This window comes from Erithacus rubecula (genome assembly GCF_903797595.1).
Source record: "Erithacus rubecula genome assembly, chromosome: 2".
Taxonomy (NCBI): domain Eukaryota; kingdom Metazoa; phylum Chordata; class Aves; order Passeriformes; family Muscicapidae; genus Erithacus; species Erithacus rubecula.
The window spans coordinates 5,348,220-5,371,668 of NC_136685.1; the positions used below are offsets into that span (position 1 = coordinate 5,348,220).

Below are 23,449 nucleotides of genomic sequence, written 5' to 3' on the forward strand. Positions count from 1 at the left end.
CCTGGAGTGCAGAATGCTCCACACCTGGGCAGGGAGCTGAGTGAGTGAGTGTGTGCTGCTCCTGAATACAGGTGAGCACCAGCACGGCAGGACTCTGCCAGCTGCCACAGCACCCAGGATCCTGCTCTGGGAGGCAGTTTGATACTGTAAGGATCATAAAATACACACACACTCGTGTCTGTCATGGGCTTTGGCACCAATATGGGTGAAAAATAGCATTGAAATAAACCCCCAAAGTAGGCAGAGGAAGGAGAAAGAACACAGAAGTTCACGGTTAAAAAGATGAATTGGAACCCAACCTATCCAACCTTTTGTCAGAAGTCATTTCACACCTGTTGGGTTGGGTTGATCTTTATTTTTGCTGTGGCTTTCCTTCAGTCCCATTTAAAGCCCGATTATTCCCCTCAGACAGATTTCACCACTTAATCTAATTTCTCCAGAAATACAAAAACCCCATGTCTCCGCTCCAGATGGATTTTGAGTTTCAAAGCTCTTTAACTGGGGCTTTAAGAAATTTTGTCTCTACAGATGAGATTACAGAGCAGTATATAAATGCTATAAATAAATAGATATATAGATCAGGCTGAATGCCCAAATAGTACATTATATTTTCTAACTATCTACATTCCTTATTTAAGTCTCAACACAGTAGTCCTCTGAGGAAGATTAACATGTTTTTTTTTCTCTTCCCCCAGAAAATACTCTGAATTGGAAGGGACCCACAAGGATCATCAAGTCCAACTCTTAAGTGAATAGTCCACATATGGGCTTGAGTGGTTACCTGCAAAAGTCCACAAGCAAACAAAGGATCAGATAAAGGACTTTCAGTCCTGAATTCAGCCTGCTGGCACTACATGTATTCTGGATTGTACACAGGATACAAGTAGGTACTGATTATTAAATTGCAAGGAACTAATTTAAGACTTTTAAGAAAAAAAACACTGCCTGCAAAATGTTCTGAGATGAGGAAGGTGAGGTCACAGCATTACCAGCTGGCCTCTGTTTGTGGTGCAGAGGCTCCTAAATGCTGCACCACTGGCAGAACCCAGCAGTGCCAGGTGTTGTACCAGAGGAGCAAATACAGGTCCCTGTCTCAAAGCACTTGTGGCTTGCTTGTGGCACTAATTTGGAGTTTCATTTGTTAGCCACTTTGTGGCAGAGTAATGCATGTGAAGAAGGTGTTGCAGGTTTGGCCCTGCATTAGCACATGCAGCTCTGGGACTGTGCTCACATGCTGTTTGTGCTCACAAATTCCTGGTCCAAATAAGCCTGGGTGGCTTAAGACTAGAGGACACACTGTATTTTTGCCTAAAAACAAGGACGCAACTAGTGAATAATAGCTATAAGCCAGGCATCTCGCTGTGAGAAATATTTTACTGCTGTGATACCATTAATGTTGACATTTAACTGCTCTATTTTTGGCAACTTTCCTCTGAATCCAAATCGAGCAAAGCATTACAGGTCTTGCTGATAGGCTAAAATACAAAAAGAGAAATAGCTTGGATGTGCTGCATTGGGGAATGATATGGCTTTTCTGTGCCCATTTTCTCTGCGGGCCTCAGCTAATTTCTCAGCTCTGGGCTGACGTCAATGCCGGCAGGCAGCACCGCGGGCAGCGCTGGTCACTGTCACCGCGGGCAGCGCTGGTCACTGTCACCGCGGGGAGCGCTGGTCACTGTCACCGCGGGCAGCGCTGGTCACTGTCACCGCGGGGAGCGCTGGTCACTGTCACCGCGGGCAGTGATGGTCACTGTCACCGCGGGCAGCGCTGGTCACTGCCACTGAGGGCTGCGCTGGTCACTGTCACCGCGGGCAGCGCTGGTCACTGTCACTGAGGGCTGCGCTGGTCACTGTCACCGCGGGTTTCGCTGGTCACTGTCACTGAGGGCTGCGCTGTCACTGTCACCGCGGGGAGCGCTGGTCACTGTCACCGCGGGCAGTGCTGGTCACTGTCACCGCGGGCAGTGATGGTCACTGTCACCGCGGCTGCGCTGGTCACTGTCACCGCGGGCAGTGCTGGTCACTGTCACCGCGGGCAGTGATGGTCACTGTCACCGCGGGCAGCGCTGTCACTGTCACACCGCGGATGCGCTGGTCATTGTCACCGCGGGTTTCGCTGGTCACTGTCACACCGCGGATGCGCTGGTCACTGTCACCGCGGGTTTCGCTGGTCACTGTCACCGCGGGCAGTGCTGGTCACTGTCACACCGCGGATGCGCTGGTCATTGTCACCGCGGATGCGCTGGTCACTGTCACCGCGGGCTGCGCTGGTCACTGTCACCGCGGGCAGCGCTGTCACTGTCACCGCGGGCAGCGCTGGTCACTGTCACTGAGGGCTGCGCTGGTCACTGTCACCGCGGGCAGCGTTGTCACTGTCACCGCGGGCAGCACTGGTCACTGTCACCGCGGGCAGCGCTGGTCACTGTCACCGCGGGAAGCGCTGGTCACTGTCACCGCGGGCAGTGATGGTCACTGTCACACCGCGGGCAGCGCTGGTCACTGTCACCGCGGGCAGCGCTGGTCACTGTCACCCCGGGCAGCGCTGGTCACTGTCACTGAGGGCTGCGCTGGTCACTGTCACTGCGGGCAGCGCTGGTCACTGTCACCGCGGGTTGCGCTGTCACTGTCACCGCGGGCAGCGCTGGTCACTGTCACCGCGGGCAGCGCTGGTCACTGTCACCGCGGGGAGCGCTGGTCACTGTCACCGCGGGCAGCGCTGGTCACTGTCACCGCGGGCAGCGCTGGTCACTGTCACCGCGGGTTTCGCTGGTTACTGTCACACCGCGGGTTGCGCTGTCACTGTCACCGCGGGCAGCGCTGGTCACTGTCACTGAGGGCTGCGCTGGTCACTGTCACCGCGGGTTTCGCTGGTCACTGTCACCGCGGGGAGCGCTGGTCACTGTCACCGCGGGCAGCGCTGGTCACTGTCACCGCGGGTTGCGCTGTCACTGTCACCGCGGGCAGTGCTGGTCACTGTCACCGCGGGCAGTGCTGGTCACTGTCACCGCGGGCAGCGCTGTCACTGTCACCGCGGGCAGCGCCGCACTCGCAGCGCCGCCCGTTCTCCCGCACCAGCGCCGCCCAGGAAACCGCAGTCACTGCCCTCCTCAAAGCTCATCATCCCAGTTCAAATGCCACATTCTTTTACTGCTCAAATCCCTCCCAGAAGGACTCTTTCCGCTCAAAAAGAACAGTGGAAGAAAGTACAGACCCAAGGAAAAATATTCAGGTGCCTCTGGCACAAGTAACTGCAGCAGCAATTAATGTCACTTTGCGAATCAAAATGTGATGTACTCATAAATTAGGTTTTTAAGGCATACAGTTATTTCTGAACATAAATGAGCTGCAGACTCTGTTCTGTACTCAAACAGCACAAAACCTTTGCATGAGATAAGAGCGAGTTTCTGAGTTAAGAACAGGACAATGATAACTCTGGGACTTTTGTACAGCTCTATCTTGTTCCAAACATAGTTGCTGTTTGTGGAAAACATTAAGGTGATAAGCACAAAATAAAAATCCAATAGATGCAGCCAGATCTGCTGTTTTTCTGTATTTTTTCTTTTCTCTAAACATCACTTCCAGCATAAAATAATGAGCTAAGTCTGCAGCAGTTCACCTACTGAAGTAATGGCTGAGTCACTGGAGTTTTGTTTACACGACCTATGTTGTCCCAAGCTATGAGTAGCAAGTTGAGTTAACACAGGTAAGACTCACCAATTTCTGTAATACCACCCAAGATTTGTGCATTTGTGCAGTGACCTCATTAATCTGTCACTGACATGGTTCTCTTTGTTCTCAAGCCCTACACTGATCCATGCACCTGCTTCTATTGCTTGCCTGGAGAATTCTTAGAGGCTAGCTAAGCCAAAGGATTCTTGGGGACAGGGGCCATTCTCCTTCAGCTGTCTTTGGCCTATCTCTAGCCTGTAATAATAAATTTAACCCTTCACATAAGCTAACAGTGACACATAAATTTACTCAGAAAATTATTATCACATTAATCAAACATACCCTGCCCTTCAGGGACATTCAGCCACATTCAGCTGTGGCATGTCCATTACAGAGATTTATACAAAAAACTTTCTTATAAGCCCCTTAAAACAGCAGTCGTGTTCCTCTCCAACAATTTATTTTGCATAAGAAAAACAGTAAGAATTTGAAGCTTCCTCCCTTAACAATGAGCACAACTGCTTTTATGTCACTGGGCCCTACCTTTTGTGACCACTTGACCCAGGAATAAACCCACAGTCTTGGGTGACGCAAGAAAGATGAGCACAGAAGCAACTGATGATATTTCAGAATTAAAAATAATGGTACAGGATTTTCTATCCCTTTGTGAGTCAGTACTGTGACCTTTTGTTGATGCTGCAGCTCCTAACAGGGCCCTTTTGTCCAGCAAAGACCATGTTCATATACATAAAGAATAATGAACAAATGCTAATGATAGCATGTAGCTACCTCATCCCTAATTCAGACTCATAAGCAAAGGTTAATGAGTTCAGAGCTGCCCATTCCATGTAAATGTGGCATTAGCATAATGAAAATACCTTCCACTTAACAGCATGCAAAATAACAGGAGGTCCTTTGTATGGGTGCATGTTTGTGAGAGAAGAGCTACAGCCCATCCCACAAAACACCTCCATAAAACACCTCCATAGAATGGATCTGCCACAGCAAAGCAGGAGCTGCTCCCATTACTGACTTTATAAAAGCTGGGCACCCTCTCCCAACAGAGGAAAAATTTTATCCATCCAGCAGCTCTGTACCCTGCCCCTGGTAAGAGAAGGGAAGGACAAAAGCAGCCACAGAACAGCAGAGAGAGGAAGGACAGAGATTCAATTATCACCATGTGTTTGCCCCTCCATCCCCTTTTAACCCTCCCTGGGAGTCATATGAAGTATTTAGGATTTCCTTTGAATCAGTGATGACAAACACAAGAGTTTGAGAACACTTGGGCACAGAAAATCTGCCTTGTGAGATGGTTTGAAATCCCTGTTTATGGCATTTCCTGGGCAGGGTCCTGCTCTCACCTGTTGTCCCCTTCCCTAGGGAAGCGTGAGCCAAACCCAGGGCAGAGCAGGGGCAGGTGCTCTGCATCCTCCTCAAGAAGCCCAGCTAGAGCATGGCAGGAACAGCTACTTCTGAATTGCTGAGAGACAAAAATGGAGCCCAGACCCAACAGCCAAGTGGCACAGGCAGCTGCCAGATCCCATCTGTGTCCCAAGAGCCACCATGTGTGACACTTCAGAATGGTGCTTTCATAACGTGAAAAAAGTATTGTACAAACCTGGAGCATAGCCTGAGGTGCAAAGCCTGCTGGAAAGCTGATAAGGGACTGTGTAACATGGACAGGAATGCAACTGGTGCAGACTTGTCTCTGCTGGAGATAATGATTTTCCAAGAGTATCAGAAGCTGTGGGGGCAAGTGGCCATTGACAGAGTGCAAAAACCAGTGAGTACATGGAGCAAGTGAAGTGCTCAGCACCCTGACCTGTGCTGGGTGTTACTGAACAGTGCAGATCCCATCTGTGCAGTGTGATCTGTGAATCAAACCCACAGGAGAAAAGCAATTTCTCTGGGCAACCACAGTGCAGGCAACAGGGGTTGAGGCTAGCAAGGGGAAGTCAGGGTGGCACCTGGGATCCTGGAGAAAGGAACTCTGGAGTGCAGAGTTAGAAATGAGGGGGTACAGGGCAATAGTTGTGGAGAAAGAGGCAGGGGAGGGAAGGACAGCAGATATAGGCAGATTGGGGAGTGGATAGGGAGAGGAAAAGGACTGCTTTCCAGAAAAGAAAGGGCATATTCTAGTGCCAAAAGGATAGTTTGCAAATCTACACTAATAAATGGCAGAGAGCTGCCTGTCCTTTGAGAGAAGCAGCTCTTCTGTAGATACAGCCTGGACCTGGAGACTCTCTCTCCCTCCACCTTGCAAATGTTTCTTATATAAAATATGTTTTCAAGGTGGGGTGGTTGGTTGGTTGGTTGGTTGCCTGTCTGGTCCAGGCTGTATCCTCACCTGGCCTAACCTGGAGCTAGCTTTTTCCTACAGGAATGCTTGCAACATACCAAGCTGTTCTCCAACCCAGGCATGATGTCTTCACATCTTCATCAGCAGAGCAAACTACTGGAAGCTGTCTTGACAGTGGATGTGTTTTCCATTGAACTGATTAACTACTGCACTCCTTTATTTGCAATATATTGAAAAGATTGTAGGCTGGTGGTCAGTACCAGGCACAGTCACAGTTCAGGCTCTGACTGATCTACAGCACTCTGTTCATGCCTCATTTAAAAGCCTAATTTCTGCATCTGCAGAAAGTGAGAATATCCATCAATCATCCAGGAACTTAATTAAATATGCCACGATCTTCCCTAAGGAGTAAATGCACCCTCACTGATCTCAATTCCATGTGAAGGGACCATAACCAGCTTCCTTTTGAGCACAGAAAGAAATCTGTTCCATTAGATCTCCAATATGCCAGCCTGTCACTGCTGCAGCTAAAACACCTGTCCCAAAACTGCTGGCACACGCCAAATCTGTTAACTCACTTCCAGCATATTCATTAGACTCTGGAGCAAATCTCCCACCATTTTATCCCAGGGACAGTTTTGGTCTCTAATTTTGTGGCTGTGATGATTATGGCACTGCACAGTGACAGGAGATGACCTGGACTCAGGGAATGGGAAAGGAGCATGGGTCAGTGTCCAAGTGGTACATCTTGCATTCCCAGTGAAGGAGGACAATAAAACTCATCTTATGCTTAGGGCATACAAAGACACTGTTAACTATTTAGAAGCACTACTGAGTTCTCCTGGTCCTCAGATGTTTACTTTACCAAATCACTGCATTTAATACAGCAAAGATTCCTCTCAAAGACATGGAAGTCAGATTCTAACATTCTCAGCTCTGTAAACAACTGTGCCAAAGGAGTATTTTTCGACAGCTGATAAGCCTGTAGTTACATATTTAAATTGTTTTTGAATGAAAAAAAATCTCTTCTCTGAGGCTACCAATGCTGTTTGATGTCCAGCAGTGTTTTACTGCTGCAATACTGAGAAATGAGTGTTAGTGGGATTTGTTTTTCAATGAAATTCTAAACATAGTAAATGCACAACTGAGAACAGCAACACTATTTTAAACCCGCCGCTGCAGTTAACTAAAATTGATCCCTCTAACAAGGGCTAAAAATAGAAAGAAGAGAGCACACAATGGCTTTTCATAGTGCTCCCTGCAGGCTCCTTAAATCCGGGTGAATTTGACCTTCACGCAAAGCTGTCCCAGAGTGTGGGACAATGAGTGATATTTCACATTCCACTGCTCCAGAACAGGAATTGATTTATTACCCAGCTAGCTCGGGAATTCGTTTACATGTTTCCATTTATAACACTGCTGCATCAAAGGGGAAAAAAAAAAAGGAGGGTTTTGGTTTTTCTTTTATTCAGCATTTTAGAAGCAAAGGATCACTCCTGGAAATAATAATATGCAATGCCATATTAAGTCTTCTTTTTCTGTGGGCTTTTCTGCCTTTTTCTGTGGGCTTTCCTGCTGAAGGGGAACAAATCATAGGAATCTCCTGATATGTATTTTCCTTTTGTGAAAGATCCAATGTGAAAAAGATAGGAGATAATCCTGCAAACCTTGTGAATCGTGAAACACCTTCCCACATCCCATGCACTCCAGCTCTGAGTTCCTTTGGTGCAGTTGCACAAAAGCCCCAATGATAAGATGTCTGCAATTGGAAGCTGTTCTGAGATCGAGCAAGCAGCATTCCCAGTACAGCTGGGGAGAAAACAATTCTCTCATCCCACAAGAATTTCAAAAATAAACTGCTAAATTTTCATGAGCTCACCCCCACAATTGTTATTAGATTGGATCTGAAATGGTTTATTTCGGTATGAAGATAATTTAATAGGCTATTTTTTCCCCGTGGCTTATGAATGTAAATTAGATTAATTCGTAAATGATACTGCTTAGACCTGAAACTGGAACCTTTCTCATTTTGAAATTTCTAAAACAGGATGCTGTAACAGCTTTGAAAGATAATTATTTGTAAAGATGACTTAATTAAATCATAAGTAACCCTCTCCTATGTAAAGTTTTGGGTTCATCAGACGAGCATTTTTCAAGGGGAAGCATTTCTTGAAAATCCCAGCTAGCTCCAACTCCTGGCATTAGCTGAAGATGGGAAAACAGAAGAAAGCCTGGATGCATTATCCATTGACATTTATCCTGTGCTAACAGAGACTACAACTTACTCCATTCCTCCTGCATAGTTTTCAGCAGGAAGTGAGCATTCCTAACAGAGCAATCCCACTGGGACTGGGGAACAGCAGCTCTCTCTCAACAAACAACATGAGAGATTCTCCACTCCAGTGGAGGTGCACTTTTTCCAAGTGAGAAATCTGCACCTTGGAATGCAGTACTGAGCAGATGTGCACACCAAAAACTCCTCACATCCATTGCCAAACATTTGCCCAGTCCCCACCTAAACCCTCAGCTGCCTCATCTAGGCACAAACCCCAGCACAATAAATGGTGTAAGCAAAGCTTTGATCAACTCTCACAACAATTCTGTGCCTGCACATGGCAAAATTCATTCTAAAGGAAAGAACCAGGTGACATCCATCAACTGAAATCCACATTTTAATGCAACTTCCAGCTCTATGCCAACTCCCTCTACAGTTATTATCTACACTGGTATTTTCTGTCTGCTTCTCCTGACAGTTTTCACCCCAGGACCATGAGCTTACCTGGCCCAAGCTTAGAAACTGCATAAAGGAGGTCGTAGTTGATGACAGGTGTTGCATCATCTATTGGTTGCCACCCTACAGGTGGAGAGGCTGGAGGCGAGATGAGAAACTGTTTTGCAGGCTGGGGTGGTGCCAAATGAAGCTTGTCTCCATCTGTCTCAGAGGTCTGAATCTTTAAAGCATAACAAAGACACTGTTTAGTACAGGATAGAATCACAGAATGGTTTGGATTGGAAGGGACCTTTAAAGGTCATCTCCTCCAACCCTCCTGCCATGCTCAGAGCCCCATCCAGCCTGGCCTTAAATATTGCCAGGGATAGGAGCAGCCACAACTCCTCTGGGCAACCTGTGCCAGTGTTTCACACTCCTACTGTAGAAGATTTGTCCCTTACATCCAGCCTAAAACAACCTCCTTTTAATTTAAAACTATTTTCTCCTTGCCTTGTTGCAACAGGCCCCGCTGAAAGGTCCATTCCCATCTTTCTTGTAAGCCCCTTTAAGTACTGAAAAGCCACAGTGAGGTTTCCCTGGAGCCTTCTCTTCTCCAGACTGAACACTCCCAGTTCCCAGCCTGTCTCCACAGCAGAGGGGCTCCAGCCCTCTGAGCACCTTTGTGGCTCCTCTGGCCTCACTCCAACAGGTCCATGCCTTTCCTGAGGCTGGGACCCCAGTGCTGGACTCAGGACCCCAGGTGGGATCTCACCAGATCAGAGTCATGTCTCCCCCATCACCCTGTGGGTGATGCAGTCCAGGATAGTTGGGGTGCCAGGGCACATTGCCAGCTTGTGTCCAGCTTTTCATCCCCACAGGATGGCTGAATGGAGTGACTGCTCAAATCATACCCTTCTCATCCCAAATGCCACCCAGGCAGGGTTTCAGCGTCAGTCTCAGAAGAGAAGGCCTGGAGATGAATTTCATCTCAGCCTTACAGATGGTGCCTCTGCAGTAAATGCACAGTGTGGGGCTGTGACATCAGCAAAGCTACAATGTCTGTGCCTCTTGTGTACATTCTCTCAGAATAAATGAAAAGCTTTGGTAGCCACAGCTGCTAGTTCAGAGATTTCTGAGGCTGTAAAGGTACTGCTGTGATCTGGTCCAAATGCCTAAATAAAAAGTGACATTATACAAGTAACTCCTGCACCAAGGATTTTAAGTAACTTCAGAAAGGTTTCTACAGATTTTATTTCTTCAGTTGAAGTGAAAAACGAATCTATGATGTTCCTCAGTCATTTGCAACTGAGTGTCTTTATTTTATTTCCACCTTAAATTACTTACATTAATTCCTGCTCTTTTCTAGTATGTTAAAGAAGCCTTGACATAAGTGAATTGTAGTGCAGCCATACTTGAGTAAGGTTACATCCAGATCAAGCACAGAAGCAATAAACTATTTCCATGACAGCAAACATGCCAGGGTCCTGGGATGGCATCCTGCTGTACCAGAATGGGGTTTGCAAAGAGCCAGTCTGAATCTCTCAGCTCCATGTTCCCCAGAACTTGTGGGTCTGGAAGTGGTTACTCAGCCTGGCTGAGGCCAGACTCCTCTAGACACTGCTTCTTCCACATCTTCATTCCCTGAACACAACTAATAAGCTCTTGTAAGATTGTGTGTACTGGAGAGCATAGTGCAGGTACCAGAATGGCTCTGCAGGAAATCAGCTTAGATAGGGAGACTAATCACTATTGTGCACATTTTTCTTTTTCTTGTTATCCCAAGTTTTCAATTAGCCTCTTGAATGTAGAGTTAGAATGAAGCCATTCTCAGATCTGCTTATAACTGCAGATTTTGAAACCTTTCAGAAAAAAATTCAGAGCCAGATTTAAGAGATCAGGGCATAGAAAATGGGCTTGAGGCAGATTCTTAACACCTAAATCCAGCTGTAAGATCCTCTGAGCTCATCTAACTCGTTAAGCACATTGTTTTTTCACAGCTGTAGCTTCCTATCTTCCTGCTCCTGCCTGGGCTCAAAACAGCTCCTATTCTGACCAGGATGAAGAGGCTCATAATTTAACATTATGGATTTGCTTGATACCTTCAAGTGAGCCAGCCCTTATCTTCAGACCTCTGAAGGGCCAACCTGGCAGCTCAAAGCACATCTACATTGCTTATACACACACTAGTGGGATCTCACAAGCCACATCAATTTATTAAACTGCATTCAGAAGAGGTGGTGGTTTGGTTCTCCACTTCCCTCAACTTTCTCTATTCTGGCTGAGGCCCAGGCTGCTGTGGGAGATCTACATTCTCTCTCCCTTGGCCAAAGAGAACTGAACCCATCTGACAGTCCCAATAGATGGATATAATCACCTACAGCCCCAGGCTGGGAGTGTTTTTCTTCCCCTACCTTCTTCCTTTGACTTGAACTCAATAAATTCCTTTTAGAGAATTCAGTATTTGTAATTTATGTATTCAGTAAGGAAAAGCCAAAAAGGCAGGAGGAAGCCTGACTGTGGCTCAGGGTTGCAGCGAAATAAGTTATCTACTTCCACTTTTTTTATTCACTTGGATTCTTTACATTAGCACTTTCTTATTGTTAGTTAAGAGAGTTACCCACAGACAACACCCAGTGCTGTAAATGACCTCTGAGATACATAATTCTGTGTGTTGAATGAGCAACTTTAGTCCTAAGTGGTCTTTAAATTTACTGCAGACCCTCAGGGCAGAGTCAACTCAGTCAACAAAGGAGGTTTAAGTAATCTTCTATCAGAGAGATTGGGCATGGGAGAACCCTTTATTACTTCTATTCAGTATTAGTGCACAGCTTTTATAGAAACATTATGCAGTAACACAGTAGATTCCAGATGTCATTACCTGTGCAAAATACAACTTTAACTTCTTCCCTCTGAACTGTGTTTCATGCAGCTCTATTCTGGCACGAGCAGCTGATTTGGGACTGCTAAAATTTATCCGCACACGCCTGAAGCTTTTGAACAGCTGGAATGTCACACAGTCATCATAGGCACGGAACAAACCTTCAAATTTCTCCTGCAAAGGAAAAAGAAATAATGCTGAAGATTAACTTTGGGCTCTGTCCCATCAGTCTGAGTCAAACAACAATCTGAAACTTGACAACTGTTTAAGCAGGAGGTTTCAACCTGTAGCCTTTGGGAACAAGTGTCCATAGGCAAATAAAGGCTGTGTGAAGAGAAATTAAGGAAAGCAGTAGTCTGGTAGTGCTGAACTCTGCAAAAGGTTTAAGGAAAGAAGTCTTCAAATTGAGAACCCAGAAGCTATTAAACTTCTCAAAAAAGTTGAGCAAATCTATGACAGTGACATAAAAATGAAGCTGAAAGGGCTGAAAACACCAGACAACAGTGGGCTCATCTGCACAGAGGCAAGCATTGTGCTGAATTACAGTGCAGTCAGCAGACAAAGGCTGCAGCTGAGGCATACATCCACAGCAAGGTCATTTTGTACTGCATGAAATGCTTCTCTGGATGTTTTATCATTTAAATTCTTAAGAGAATGCAGACTTGGTCTTTGAGAGGTCCTGAAACATCTGTAAACAAATTGGACAACTGGAAACAGTTTTATATCTCAAAGACAAACTTCAGGATTCAAAATGTTTAGCTGTAGAAACACAATCAGAAGCTCATGACAAAAACAGGGATATTTTAACATTGTAAAAGGAAGGTCTGAAGTTTACCACATCTGTGGACTTAGAGATGAACAGAAATTCAAGGCACTTTGGCAGCCTTGGGGGCTCAGACTCCATGATTTCTCTGCAAGCTGTGAGCACACAGAGGACTAAGTTCCACACCATCAAATAAATCCAAAGCCCTTAAATCAATTCTGACACTTGCACAGATCTTTTCATTCACGCAAGCATTGATTCATAAAATGCCAAGGCTGAAAGGGGGCAGTTATTATTTAGTCCAGCCTTCATGTTTACTTAGATTTCTGACTACCATCCAGTGAGTCACACATCAAATCTGAGCATTTTAACTACTGCAATCAAGACTTGAAGTTTTATAAGATGGAGAATTAGCCAGACCAAAGTCCCTGCTTTTAGGAGTACTTTATTCTGAAAAAAACACTGGTTAGATGATTTGATGATTTGCCACACCATTTCATATACACTGAGGGCTGTTATGTCAGGGGTTTGTATAAATACCTCATAACATATTAATAATAACCTTATACAATATATTACTGTGTAATAACCTAATGCATACTGACAACAATCTGATGTGGATGTCCCATTCCTAGAAATGTTTAAGGCAAGGTCAGATGGGGCTTTGAGCAACCTGCTCTACTGAAAGGTGTCCCAGCCCATGGAGTGGAATTGGAATGAGATGATCTTTAGAGCTCTTTTCAATTCAAACCATTTCAAGATTCTGTTTTCTTTGCTATCTCTGCAAGTCCTCACATTTTTATGTGTTTTAAAATACAGCTTCTTTGTTTCTCATCCAGGAAAACAATTTCTTTTCCCTTACAGTAGATAACTGGTAGAGAGGACAGGAGATAAAAAAGAAAATGCAATTTACGTAATCTCATCAATACTTCAGTTCTCACCTATTGAGCTTACAAGCAAAACAAAGAATTCAGAACTTCTCAGAAAAATGCATCCTGAAGCACAATGCAGCTGCATCAGGGAGCACTAACAGCACTGTGGGAGTAACTACAGTCAGAGTGAGACATTTTTTATGGAGTTAATAGGGAAACAGCCCAGCCCCATGGTCAGGGCTGTGACACCACAGCACATGTGCCTGATCTCCTTTCATTCACTGCCAACTCTGTGGTCTTCCTCGCCACAAGTGATATTCTGTCACTGGCACCCTTTCAAAGGAACCTCCCTATGGTCTATTAAGCTTTCATGATTCTCATTTCATTCTGCCTGACCTCACTCACCTCTTCCTCTCACCGCAGGAGATACTTTAGAGGAATGAAAAAAGGAAAAGAAAGAAAACAGGGAGGTGAAGAGCTCTGTGGTTTGGTAGAGGGTGACTAAAGGCATGCAGCAATCCCCAAAACAGTGTGAAGTGTACAGGTTTGTACAAGCAGGTCTAGTCTTACCACCCAAAGTCCAAATTGTTACATTTCACACCTCAGTTGCACTTTTTTATCTGCTTTGCTTATATTTTTGAAAAAAAATTACATTTTCCTGAGCAGAAGCCTACATTCAGTGGCATTTGTAAAAAGGTCAGCCAAAAGCAGCAGTCATCTCAGTCCTGTCCTGACTGGAATTTTGATGCTATAACCTTCATAATGGTCAGGGAAAAAGGGCTGAGAGAAGGGAGAGAAAGGACATGGGCACAGTTCTGTATAAAGTAGGACTCACATAGCATTCAGAAACATAGTCCAAATAAAAACTAAAGTGACTAATTAAAGCTTATGTCTTCATGTTGTCTTTATTACTTACTTCAGACCTCTTCAGTTCAGTACATTTTTAAAATGAAGTAAACAAATTTAAATGCATACTAGTGAGGAACTTGGCAGTGCTGAGTTAACAGTTAATCCTAAAGGTTTTCAGGCTAAACTATTCTATGATTCTGTAAGAGATATAAAAGTATTTATATATATATACACATAGGATGATCAATATATTATAACAGAAGTTTCATAAGGCAAAAATAAGCAGCAAGGTGAACACTTCCCAGTAGTAACTCTCAGTTTCTCTACGAGTCAACAATTAAATCATTCATTATGTTAAAAAAAAAGTTCCACCAAGAGTGGAAGGAACCATGCATGGACTTGTCTGGACACTGGGAAGTATCTATTCCCACAGACTATTTACTAATAAAGAAATGCTCCCTGTCTGGGTGCAGCAGCCAGGGCTGTGTGCTTGCCCTCCCTGTAACACAACCAGAGCCCAGATCTTGGTGAGGGACCATTAGGGAGGAGACAATTTCAAACGTGGGCCCAAGAACAGTGAGCACAGGGAATGTGCTGGGCACATTCCCAGACTACACTGAGACTCACTCTGATTAGGCAGTGAAAGGGATAGATGGAGAACTGTAAAAAAAAGCTGATTAAGTCCTGGATGCCATTACCCCACTGGGAGAACTTTAAAGCACTATGGACTTTATTCTGCTTGCTTTTCAATTTGATACTGGCACAGCTTTAGAGACCCAGCCTTGATTAACACTCCTGAAAATGCTGTGGGGAGGAGGGAAATCAAGCCCTCTATTTGATATTATCACAGGACACTCTATCCACAATGGGGACTCTTCCCCTGCACTGACTGAAACTGCAACTCCCATTTAAAAGATTCATACATCTGGATTTTTCTACATTTTCAGCTGATAATAATAATGACCTCAGCAGAGGTCATTAATCATCAAGTGAAGTTAATGGCCCTCAGCTGCATTTTGAGCCATCCCCACTCCTCCCAGCTTGATATAAATTCCCAGGAAACGCCTAATGCCTTAATTGCTATAGCCTGTGACTTCTAATATCTGCTGAATGCACTTATCTGGATAAAAGTCTTTCAGAGTTATTCCAATCTATAAGAAAATTTATCATATATATTTTAAAGACCTAAGCACATTCTTTCCCTTTCAAGTTTTCTGGATAAATTATGCAAGACTCATAATCCTCTCAATTTAGGACTTTTAAAGTGCTTTTAGGATTTGGTACTTTTAAAATGCTTTTAGAAAGTCTTTGAACTTTCAGAGCACTTTGAAAACTTGTGGAAAAAAAAGAAAACATACTAAGTTGAGCAGCAGTGTTGCTATTCTTAAAAAGTCAAAATGTAGAGTCATGAGTTATGCATTTATTTCTGGGATTTTGGAGTGCCTTCATCCATCCCAAGTATGTCTCAATGAGGCCCAATTAATGCTTTAAAAAATGTGAGTGACCTTCACCAAGATCTCACTTCTCCCTCTTGGGCCCTGTGCCCTCTCTTCATCTTGTTATTCCTTTGCCCAACACTGGGCACCTTTCCCCAGTTCTTTCCTGTCACCTTCTTTCAGCTCCCATCACTCAGTGCCTCTAGCAGTTTCCAAAGTTCTCTTTTTGTTTGTTTTCTAAATTAACGAAATTAGCACAAAGTAGGACCTTACTAATTAAAGCTGCTGATTACTCCAGCTTGATGGTTATCATTTAGGACAGCCAATGCTGAGAACAAACAGAGCAACATGCAAGGAAGAAATGAGAGCTGGAGTGACAGACAGGAGCTCAAAGCCTCTAAGGACAAGGGCAAACCTATGTCCTCCTGAAATAAAAACTATTTCTAGCACTAAATGGGAGCTCATCTGGGACCAAGATCCTGCAAGTCACACAGTAACAGTGATCAGTGAAATGCAGCCATAGGGAGGTAAACAAGGCTGGGTATATTTGGAAAAGTATTTCCAGTAAAGCAAGGAGAGTATTAACAGCATTGTATAGAGCACTATAGCAGCTCGTTAAAAATGCAGGGTTTGTTGCCTATATCCTAAGCAGATTAATGGGAATAGATCCAGCTAAAGGTTACAGGGAGGTGCTGGAATGAGTCTAGAGAAGGACAACAGAGCTGGGGGGGCTCAGCCTGGAGAAAAGAAGGCTCAGGGGGAACCTTCTGGTTCTGTACAACTCCCTGACAGGAGGGGACAGCCAGGTGAGCTTGGGCTCCTCTAGCAGGGAACAAGGGACAGGACAAGAGGACATGGCCTCAAACTGAGCCAGGAGAAGTTAAGGTTGGACATTAGGAACAATTTCTTCATTGAAAGGGTTGATAGGCATTGGAACAGACTGCCCAGGCAATTGGTAGATTGACCATCCTGAGAGTGGTACTTGGTACCATGTGGTACTTGGGGACATGGATTTAGTGGTCATCACAGCACTGCTGGGCTAATGGTTGAAGTCAATGATCTGAAAGGCCTTCTCCATCTTTCACCATTCCATAATTCTATGAATTAACAACTTACTAAACAAGAAATAAAAATGCTTGGTTTATTTAGCAAAACAAAGCAAAGCCTGAGAGAAGATGGGACAGTAATCAGCAATTTACCAGGACTGTTCAGAGCAAGGACAAATCACACTGTATGGAGTAAATCTAGAAGACCACAAAGGCATAAAACAAGTGAAACAGTTGCTATACACAGGTTTAGTCTAGAAGTTAAAGAAGGTTTCAAACATCAGAGTAATGATCCAGAAACAACGTTCCAATTACAGCAGCGGCAGCAAATTATTTTTTTAAGATTGAATTTGGTTAGTTCATGTGAGGGACTATGACAAAGTATCGACACAATGAGCATTGTAAAACATGACAGCCATAATTAGCAAGTGAATTGGGTTCTGACACAGCAAGTTCCTGTGATTTATTTCTAAACATTTCTTTCATGAATAGCTCCACTGGTATTGTGTTCATTCAGGACAAAAGCCAAGGCCTAATTCCAATCAATGGAAGCCTTTCCACAGACATCAGCAAGCTTTGGATTAGAGCCCTAGAACTCAGAACCCAAATTACATTTTATTATTCAGTGTGTTTACACTCATTATCACCCTTGCTACACATTTGATTTAGGAGATGGCTGTGATTTAGAACTTTAGCCTAATGTTTTTCCTAGAGTTTCACAAGCAAATAAAGAAAGCATTTTTCCTATTTTAATTTTTCCTGTTCATTCATGTAAAAGATACTCCAAGGAAATAACCACAATAGGGAAAGGGATATAATTCACAATTATGAAATTAGTTTTTCCTGAAATTAGCTCTCTACTGGATATAAATATCCATGTAAGACATAAACTCCTACCTCAGACTTGAATGTATTCTGTTTCCAGACAAGCTATGCTGGTTGCAACCCTTCAAAGCTCTCATGAGGCACAAAAAAAAGAATCTGGTAAAACTGTGAAACCTGTGAACTGAAGAGTCTTGTAGCAAAAACAATCCAAGAACAGATTAATTCCCTGTTTATAGCAAAGAGGATGTGAACACCAGTTCCTTCTAGAGGGATAAAGAAGTCACTAAGATGACACACATTTAACAAAAATACTAAAACAGAAGCCTAGAAAATATGAGCTGAAATGATTTCAGCATTGAGATATACCAATGCCACATGAAGGGTATTGAAATGACCGAGCCTGGATATTGTTTGGCTCTTCTCATCCATGGTTAAGGAAAATGGAGGAGCAACAAAAGACTGCAAGGATGATCAGAGAAGCTGTGAACCTGTCACAGGAGGTAAAGGCAGATGATAACCATCCCTGGAGTGTTCAAGGCCAGGCTGGACAGGGACCTGAACAACCTGTGCAGTGGAAGGTGTCCCTGCCCATGGCAGGGCTGGAATGAGATGGTCCCTGCCAGGTCAGACTGTTCTGGGATTCTGGGATCTTGCCTTGGGAAACAGAACCCAAACTATGAGGTGTTTCCTGCTGCATGTGTGTGTAAGAAAATCAATAAATAATGTGAAGGGAAGGAGATTAGCAGAATTAAAATCACCAACAGTGTTGATATTAAACAAAGACTGCCTGTTAAAAGATTGAGTCTTAAACTGTGGCAGTAATTTAGCACTAGACTTGTAACATATCAAAATGCCACTGGCCCAAAAATAGAAAAAGCCTAATTACTTTGATGAAAAGGGTAAGAAGGAAAGCTTCTGTGCATTTCTGTGGTTCTCAAAGACAAAAGGAGAGGAAAGACTAGAGGGGAAAACAAAAGATCCTGATTTGTCTACTGAAAACTTAAAAAAAACTGGGTTCATCTGAAGTGTTTTTAACAATTATTTAATGAGCCACACAAAACAAGCAAGCAGATTGCTACAACTCACATGCAAAAATCCCTTAAAAGCAAGAACTCCCACAAGTAGCCAGTGTAAGCAACAGCATCTTCAATGACCAAATTATCTGCTTCTAAAAAGATAAAACTCATTGGAAAATCCTGATAGTGCATATGAAAAACCACTACTGATTCTCAGTTAAAATTCCAGAAGTACTGTAAATAGAGAAAATATTTTAAGCCAGTAATGATAAATAGAGAATTCCAATGGGCTTGTCCTGCTGCCTTTACATAATGGCAGGAGAATAAAATAAAAATTTACCATTTAAAGATCTCCTTAAGGAAAAAGTCTCCAGGTTGTAGCTTTTTCTTTCACCATTCACTGTAGGTATCTGTAGCTTAGAGTGTGGGATCCTCCTATCCCCTCCTTACAAGGGGAGTATTATTTGAATAAAATATTCACACTGAATATTACTGTCTGAATGTTGGTTTGCAGAAAGTTTCTTTTGTTACCAAAGGGTATCCTTCATGCAGTCCCACAGCTGGCAACAGCAATGGAAAAATGTCTTTCCACCTGTCATTCACCAGGGTACATTTTAAAAGTACATTTCTACATGTGAGACATTGTGAAAGGGGGTAGAACGAGGAAACTATGGGTATTTTGTGAGGTAATCAGCAATTACCTCCTGGTTACTGTACTTTCTGCAAGTGTGCTCCTCACCTTGGAACTCAGTGCAAAGCCCTGCTCATCTCTTTTGAAAGTTAGATTACAGCATTGAAATAGGGCTGGAAGGAGCTTGGGTTTATTTGCATTAAACATGGCAGTAATTAGCATCTTCCAAAACTGAACAATTCTCTCAGTACTTGCACAAACCAACCCAGTTTGCTACCCCAGTCCATTCAGTCTGTTGTTCTATCTTGGCTTTCTCTTGTTTTCAAGAAGTGAAGGTCAGGTAAATTGTGAACCAGAGATGAAATAAAGCAGTAAGCTAAAAATTTTTTTAAAGCTGGGCTTCAAGATGGGTGGTGTTACAAAATGCATTAAATCTTTCTGTCTCCAGTAAAATGAAGATTGATTTGCCTGCATTACTGCAATCTTGGTAAAGGGAAGCCTAACAGCTTTAAGCTTCACCATGTAAAGAATGCACAGTTTGTATTCCAGAAGTGATGCTCAATGGCCTCGTTGCTCTGCAATTTGCAGAGAACCAACCCTAACCATCCCACTGGCCTCAAAACACAGCCCTGGTCCATGGCTCACACATCCTGCTCTCCTATCCTTACACACTGGGGCTGTTCAGAAGCATCTGCATAGAACTTTTAGATCCTGAAGGATGCATTGAGTGTTCTGCCCTCCACATCATGCCAAAATCATTCTGACAGCAGAAATATTTGATTACTGAAATGAAATATTACCATTATTAAGTAATGCTTACTGCTTACAGTGTGCTGTTCCCAGAGAGGGACTTCGAGAAAGTGTAACAGACATTACACAGTGTTGTAAAGACATTTGTAACTTGTCATCTCTCAAAGAGCCCTGATGGCAAAAGTGGGTCAGGAGCTGGCAGAAGTTTGCTGGTCCCACCTCATGCTGGGACTAAGGCAGGAAGAGGCATCCATGCCTCAGCAGCCCTCCTGCATTATGTGCCCACCACGGCATGACAGCACTGCAAACATCCCTGCGAACAGAACAACACAGATGTCCCTCTTGAAAAATCAGCTGAACCAAATAAATTTACCTTTGGTCTTCCAGCTCATCAGCACAACAAAAGGTACAGAGATAATATCTGCCCCAAAGCTTAATGGAAATGCACTCACATTTCGGAAGAAGGCTGACAAATGTCAGGGGCACAGAATTTTGCTGCGTTGCCTTTTCTGTTTTTAACCAGCTCACATCCCTGTTTACCTCAATGTGACGCACATTCCTCCTGCTTAGCTCCACTGATCTGGAAACCAAAGGCTCCTTCAAGATGAAATAAATTGTTCCTGTGGCAATGCCAAGGGGCTGATTTAATATAGTTTGGAGAGTTCTCAATTCAATTTCACACCCACCGATTGAGCTAAAAGAAAAATCCACACTTTACATTTCTTCTTTATAGGAGCACTGTTATTTTACTGTATCATCAGCCACAGCTTTTCTGAGCACACCATATTTGAAGTACTCCAGTTCCAGATGCTGTATGAGCTCCCTGAAATGCTGGAAGTGCTCTTTCAAACCAGCTGGCAAAGTACACATTCTATGACCAGATCCATTAGTTTCAACCCCAGTGATGGGGAGGGTTCAGTAGAGATGTCATTCTTTGTTCCCTGAAAAGATACATTTGATTCCAGTGCTGGCTACCATTATTGTACAACATCACATAATAGTTGTCTATTTTTTTTCCTCTTTTGTATTGTATTTGGCAGAAGGGAAAAAAAAAAGCAAGCAAAATCTGAACAGATTTGTGGAAGATTTAATGCATTTTTCCCCCAGATAGCAGTCTTACATTTGGCTTGAGAATGGTAAAAATAATGCTAAGAACAAACATGTAAAGAAAACATCCCGACCTTCCTGAAAAAACAGCCTGTTTTTGTTTGCTTTAAGAATTCAAACAATAACTGAGTAGATAATGTGTGTAGTGAACTCCAAGGGACTCATCTGCATTGGATTTAAGAATGTTCAATACCAGCTATCACTTTTGTCTTGTTCCTGCTGTTAATCCCAACAATTAATTGGTAGCAAAAGGAACAAATTACTGCGTATATATTTCTAAAGTTCTTATTATCTTAATTTAGCACACAAAATAAGGAAGAAAAACAACCTTAATTAGTCTTTACCAAAAGCTGCTAGATTTATGTTAATAAGGAATGTTCCAAGACCAGATCTCTGCAGCAAAACAGTTGGTGCTGAGGACTTTCTGATCAGGTGCCATGGACTGAATGCCCATTAGCAGCTGGAACATATTAGGCACACGACTAGAGTGCATCTTCTATATGGATTTCATCCGAAAGGCATCCAGTTCACAAACTGCTCTATGATGTCAACAAAAAGTACAGTTAATGAAGAGCAACAGGAAAGCTGCCTCATGAGAATACCCAGCTCAGACTCAAAATGCTAATGCAGACACAAGCCCATACCTCTCATAAAAATAGCTGGTACTCCAGGAGAAGCAAAATAAACCAACTCCACAACCAAATTGAAGTGATAGAGACAATAATCTATAAGGGCTCATGGTCAAACCTGTGCACAAAACCATGACTGAAATGATTTATTATGAGAAGCTGTGTGAAAATTATTCATAATCATAGAACTATAGAATGGTGTGGGTGGGAGGGGACCTTAAAGCTCACCTAGTTCCAAACCTCTGCCATGGACAGGGACACATTTCCACTACCCCAGGATGCTCCAAGCCCTGTCCCACTTGGCCTTGGACACTTCCAGGGACCCAGGGGCAGCCACAGCTTCTCTGGGCAACTTGTGCCAGGGCTTCACCATCCTCACATCAAAGAATTTTTTCCTATTAACTGTATAAACTTTGATATTGTAAGAAAAGCTTAAATATCCATCTTATTGTAACACTATTTTTCATCAGTCTTTGGCAACCACACTTTCATCTCTTGAAGCCTTCTGAGGCCACCCCACTGTTCTGTCTGTGTGGTGACACTGAGGCCAGGACAGACCCACAGTCACAGTGGGAAACCATGGGAGTAGAACCAGAGTTTCCATAACTCATTCTGAATCAGTTCACTTCTACACAATCCCCCACTGGAGTATAGAAACCTCAGCTCTTAAAAATCTGTTACTGAGGCTGTGGAAGTGTCAGGGACACCTCTGTTGATGTGATGCAGAATCAGGACATCAGTGTGCAAAATGCTGAAGACAAGAATGAACTACAATAGAGGCAACACCAAGAGCTGATAAACTGTGCCTTATTTATACTTTTGGAGATGCAATGTTGTAAAGCAACCATAAAATGCACACTATTTATTCCCTGACACTGTCAGCCCAGTTAAACTAGAAAAATAAACAAGAACAAGCCATGGGACAGTTTAAACAAATAAAATGCTTGCATTGCCCATTCCTGATTTACTGTTTTGCCTACAGTGATCAACATTTATAGCATTTCAGCTGTTCTCATCAGTCATGGGGAATGCTTTCTCCCTCTCCTCTCCTCTAACACTGCAAACTGCACGAAGAGGACTAAAAATATAGTTTCAACTTGTCTGGATTTGGAAAGGACACTGACAATTTTGAAAGTGACTATGAAGCAAAAAAAAAAAAAAAAAGAACAAGTAGGAGAGCAGAATAGAATCTAATATCAGCTCCATAAATGTTACTTAACTGATGAAAAAAGGTACAAGGGAAACTCCTGACCCACCAGTGCACATCCTCTCATCCTCATCCTCTCTCTCCTTCCTCTGCAGCCCACAGTCAGTGACCCCAGTCTCAACCAGCAGCACTGTGACCACTGTCTAACGCTCTGCTTGTGCTGTTTGACTGTTCCTTGCTCTTCCCAGTCTGTCCCAACCATCTGTCATTCCCTGTCTTACACTTCATTTGCAAATTACTCAAGCAGGTCTGTTGTCTGTACATCTGAGCAGCTCCTAGGAGATGCAGCCTCTGAGACTGGAGGCACATTGTACAATAAAGATAAACCAAGGATGGGAATACTTTGCCTCCAGTCAAGTGGCTGAGTGGAGTCTTTAGCAAACCTACATCAACTACAAATAAATGGTGTTTCAGAATTAAAGGCATAAGCAAAAGTATCAGAGATAAACATGTAAGGAAGTAGTAAAAAGAAAGCTAAAGAAAAAAGCATCACTGGGCTGGAAGTCAAGGAAATGTCCTGTTTATAAATGTGACAAATTGGGGGGTATTGAAAACATTGATATATATCATGTAGTCTTTGGCTGGACCAAAAATAATGAGTGCAGGAGGTGAGGGAGGGGATTCTGCCCCTCTACTGCAGCCAGCACTGGGGACCCCTCTGCACAAAGGACATGGACCTGATGGAGCAGGCTGAGAGGAGGTCACATGCTCAGAGGAATGGAGCACATCTCCTGTAGCTTGTCAGTGAAAATCCATGTTCAT

The 23,449-nt window shown here is 43.5% G+C and overlaps 1 protein-coding gene across 2 annotated transcripts in view; it reads right to left on the reverse strand.

The window, feature by feature from the left end:
* The window catches only part of RCAN2 (regulator of calcineurin 2), an 84,717-nt gene that overhangs the window by 6,449 nt on the left and 54,819 nt on the right, over nucleotides 1–23,449 (reverse strand). For both annotated transcript variants that reach the window (XM_079298429.1, XM_079298430.1), the window contains 2 exons: nucleotides 11,557–11,730; nucleotides 8,748–8,919 (listed from right to left, as the gene is read on the reverse strand). In XM_079298429.1, the coding sequence (XP_079154555.1) occupies nucleotides 8,748–8,919; nucleotides 11,557–11,730 (346 nt within the window). The remainder of the gene's footprint in view (nucleotides 1–8,747; nucleotides 8,920–11,556; nucleotides 11,731–23,449) is intronic.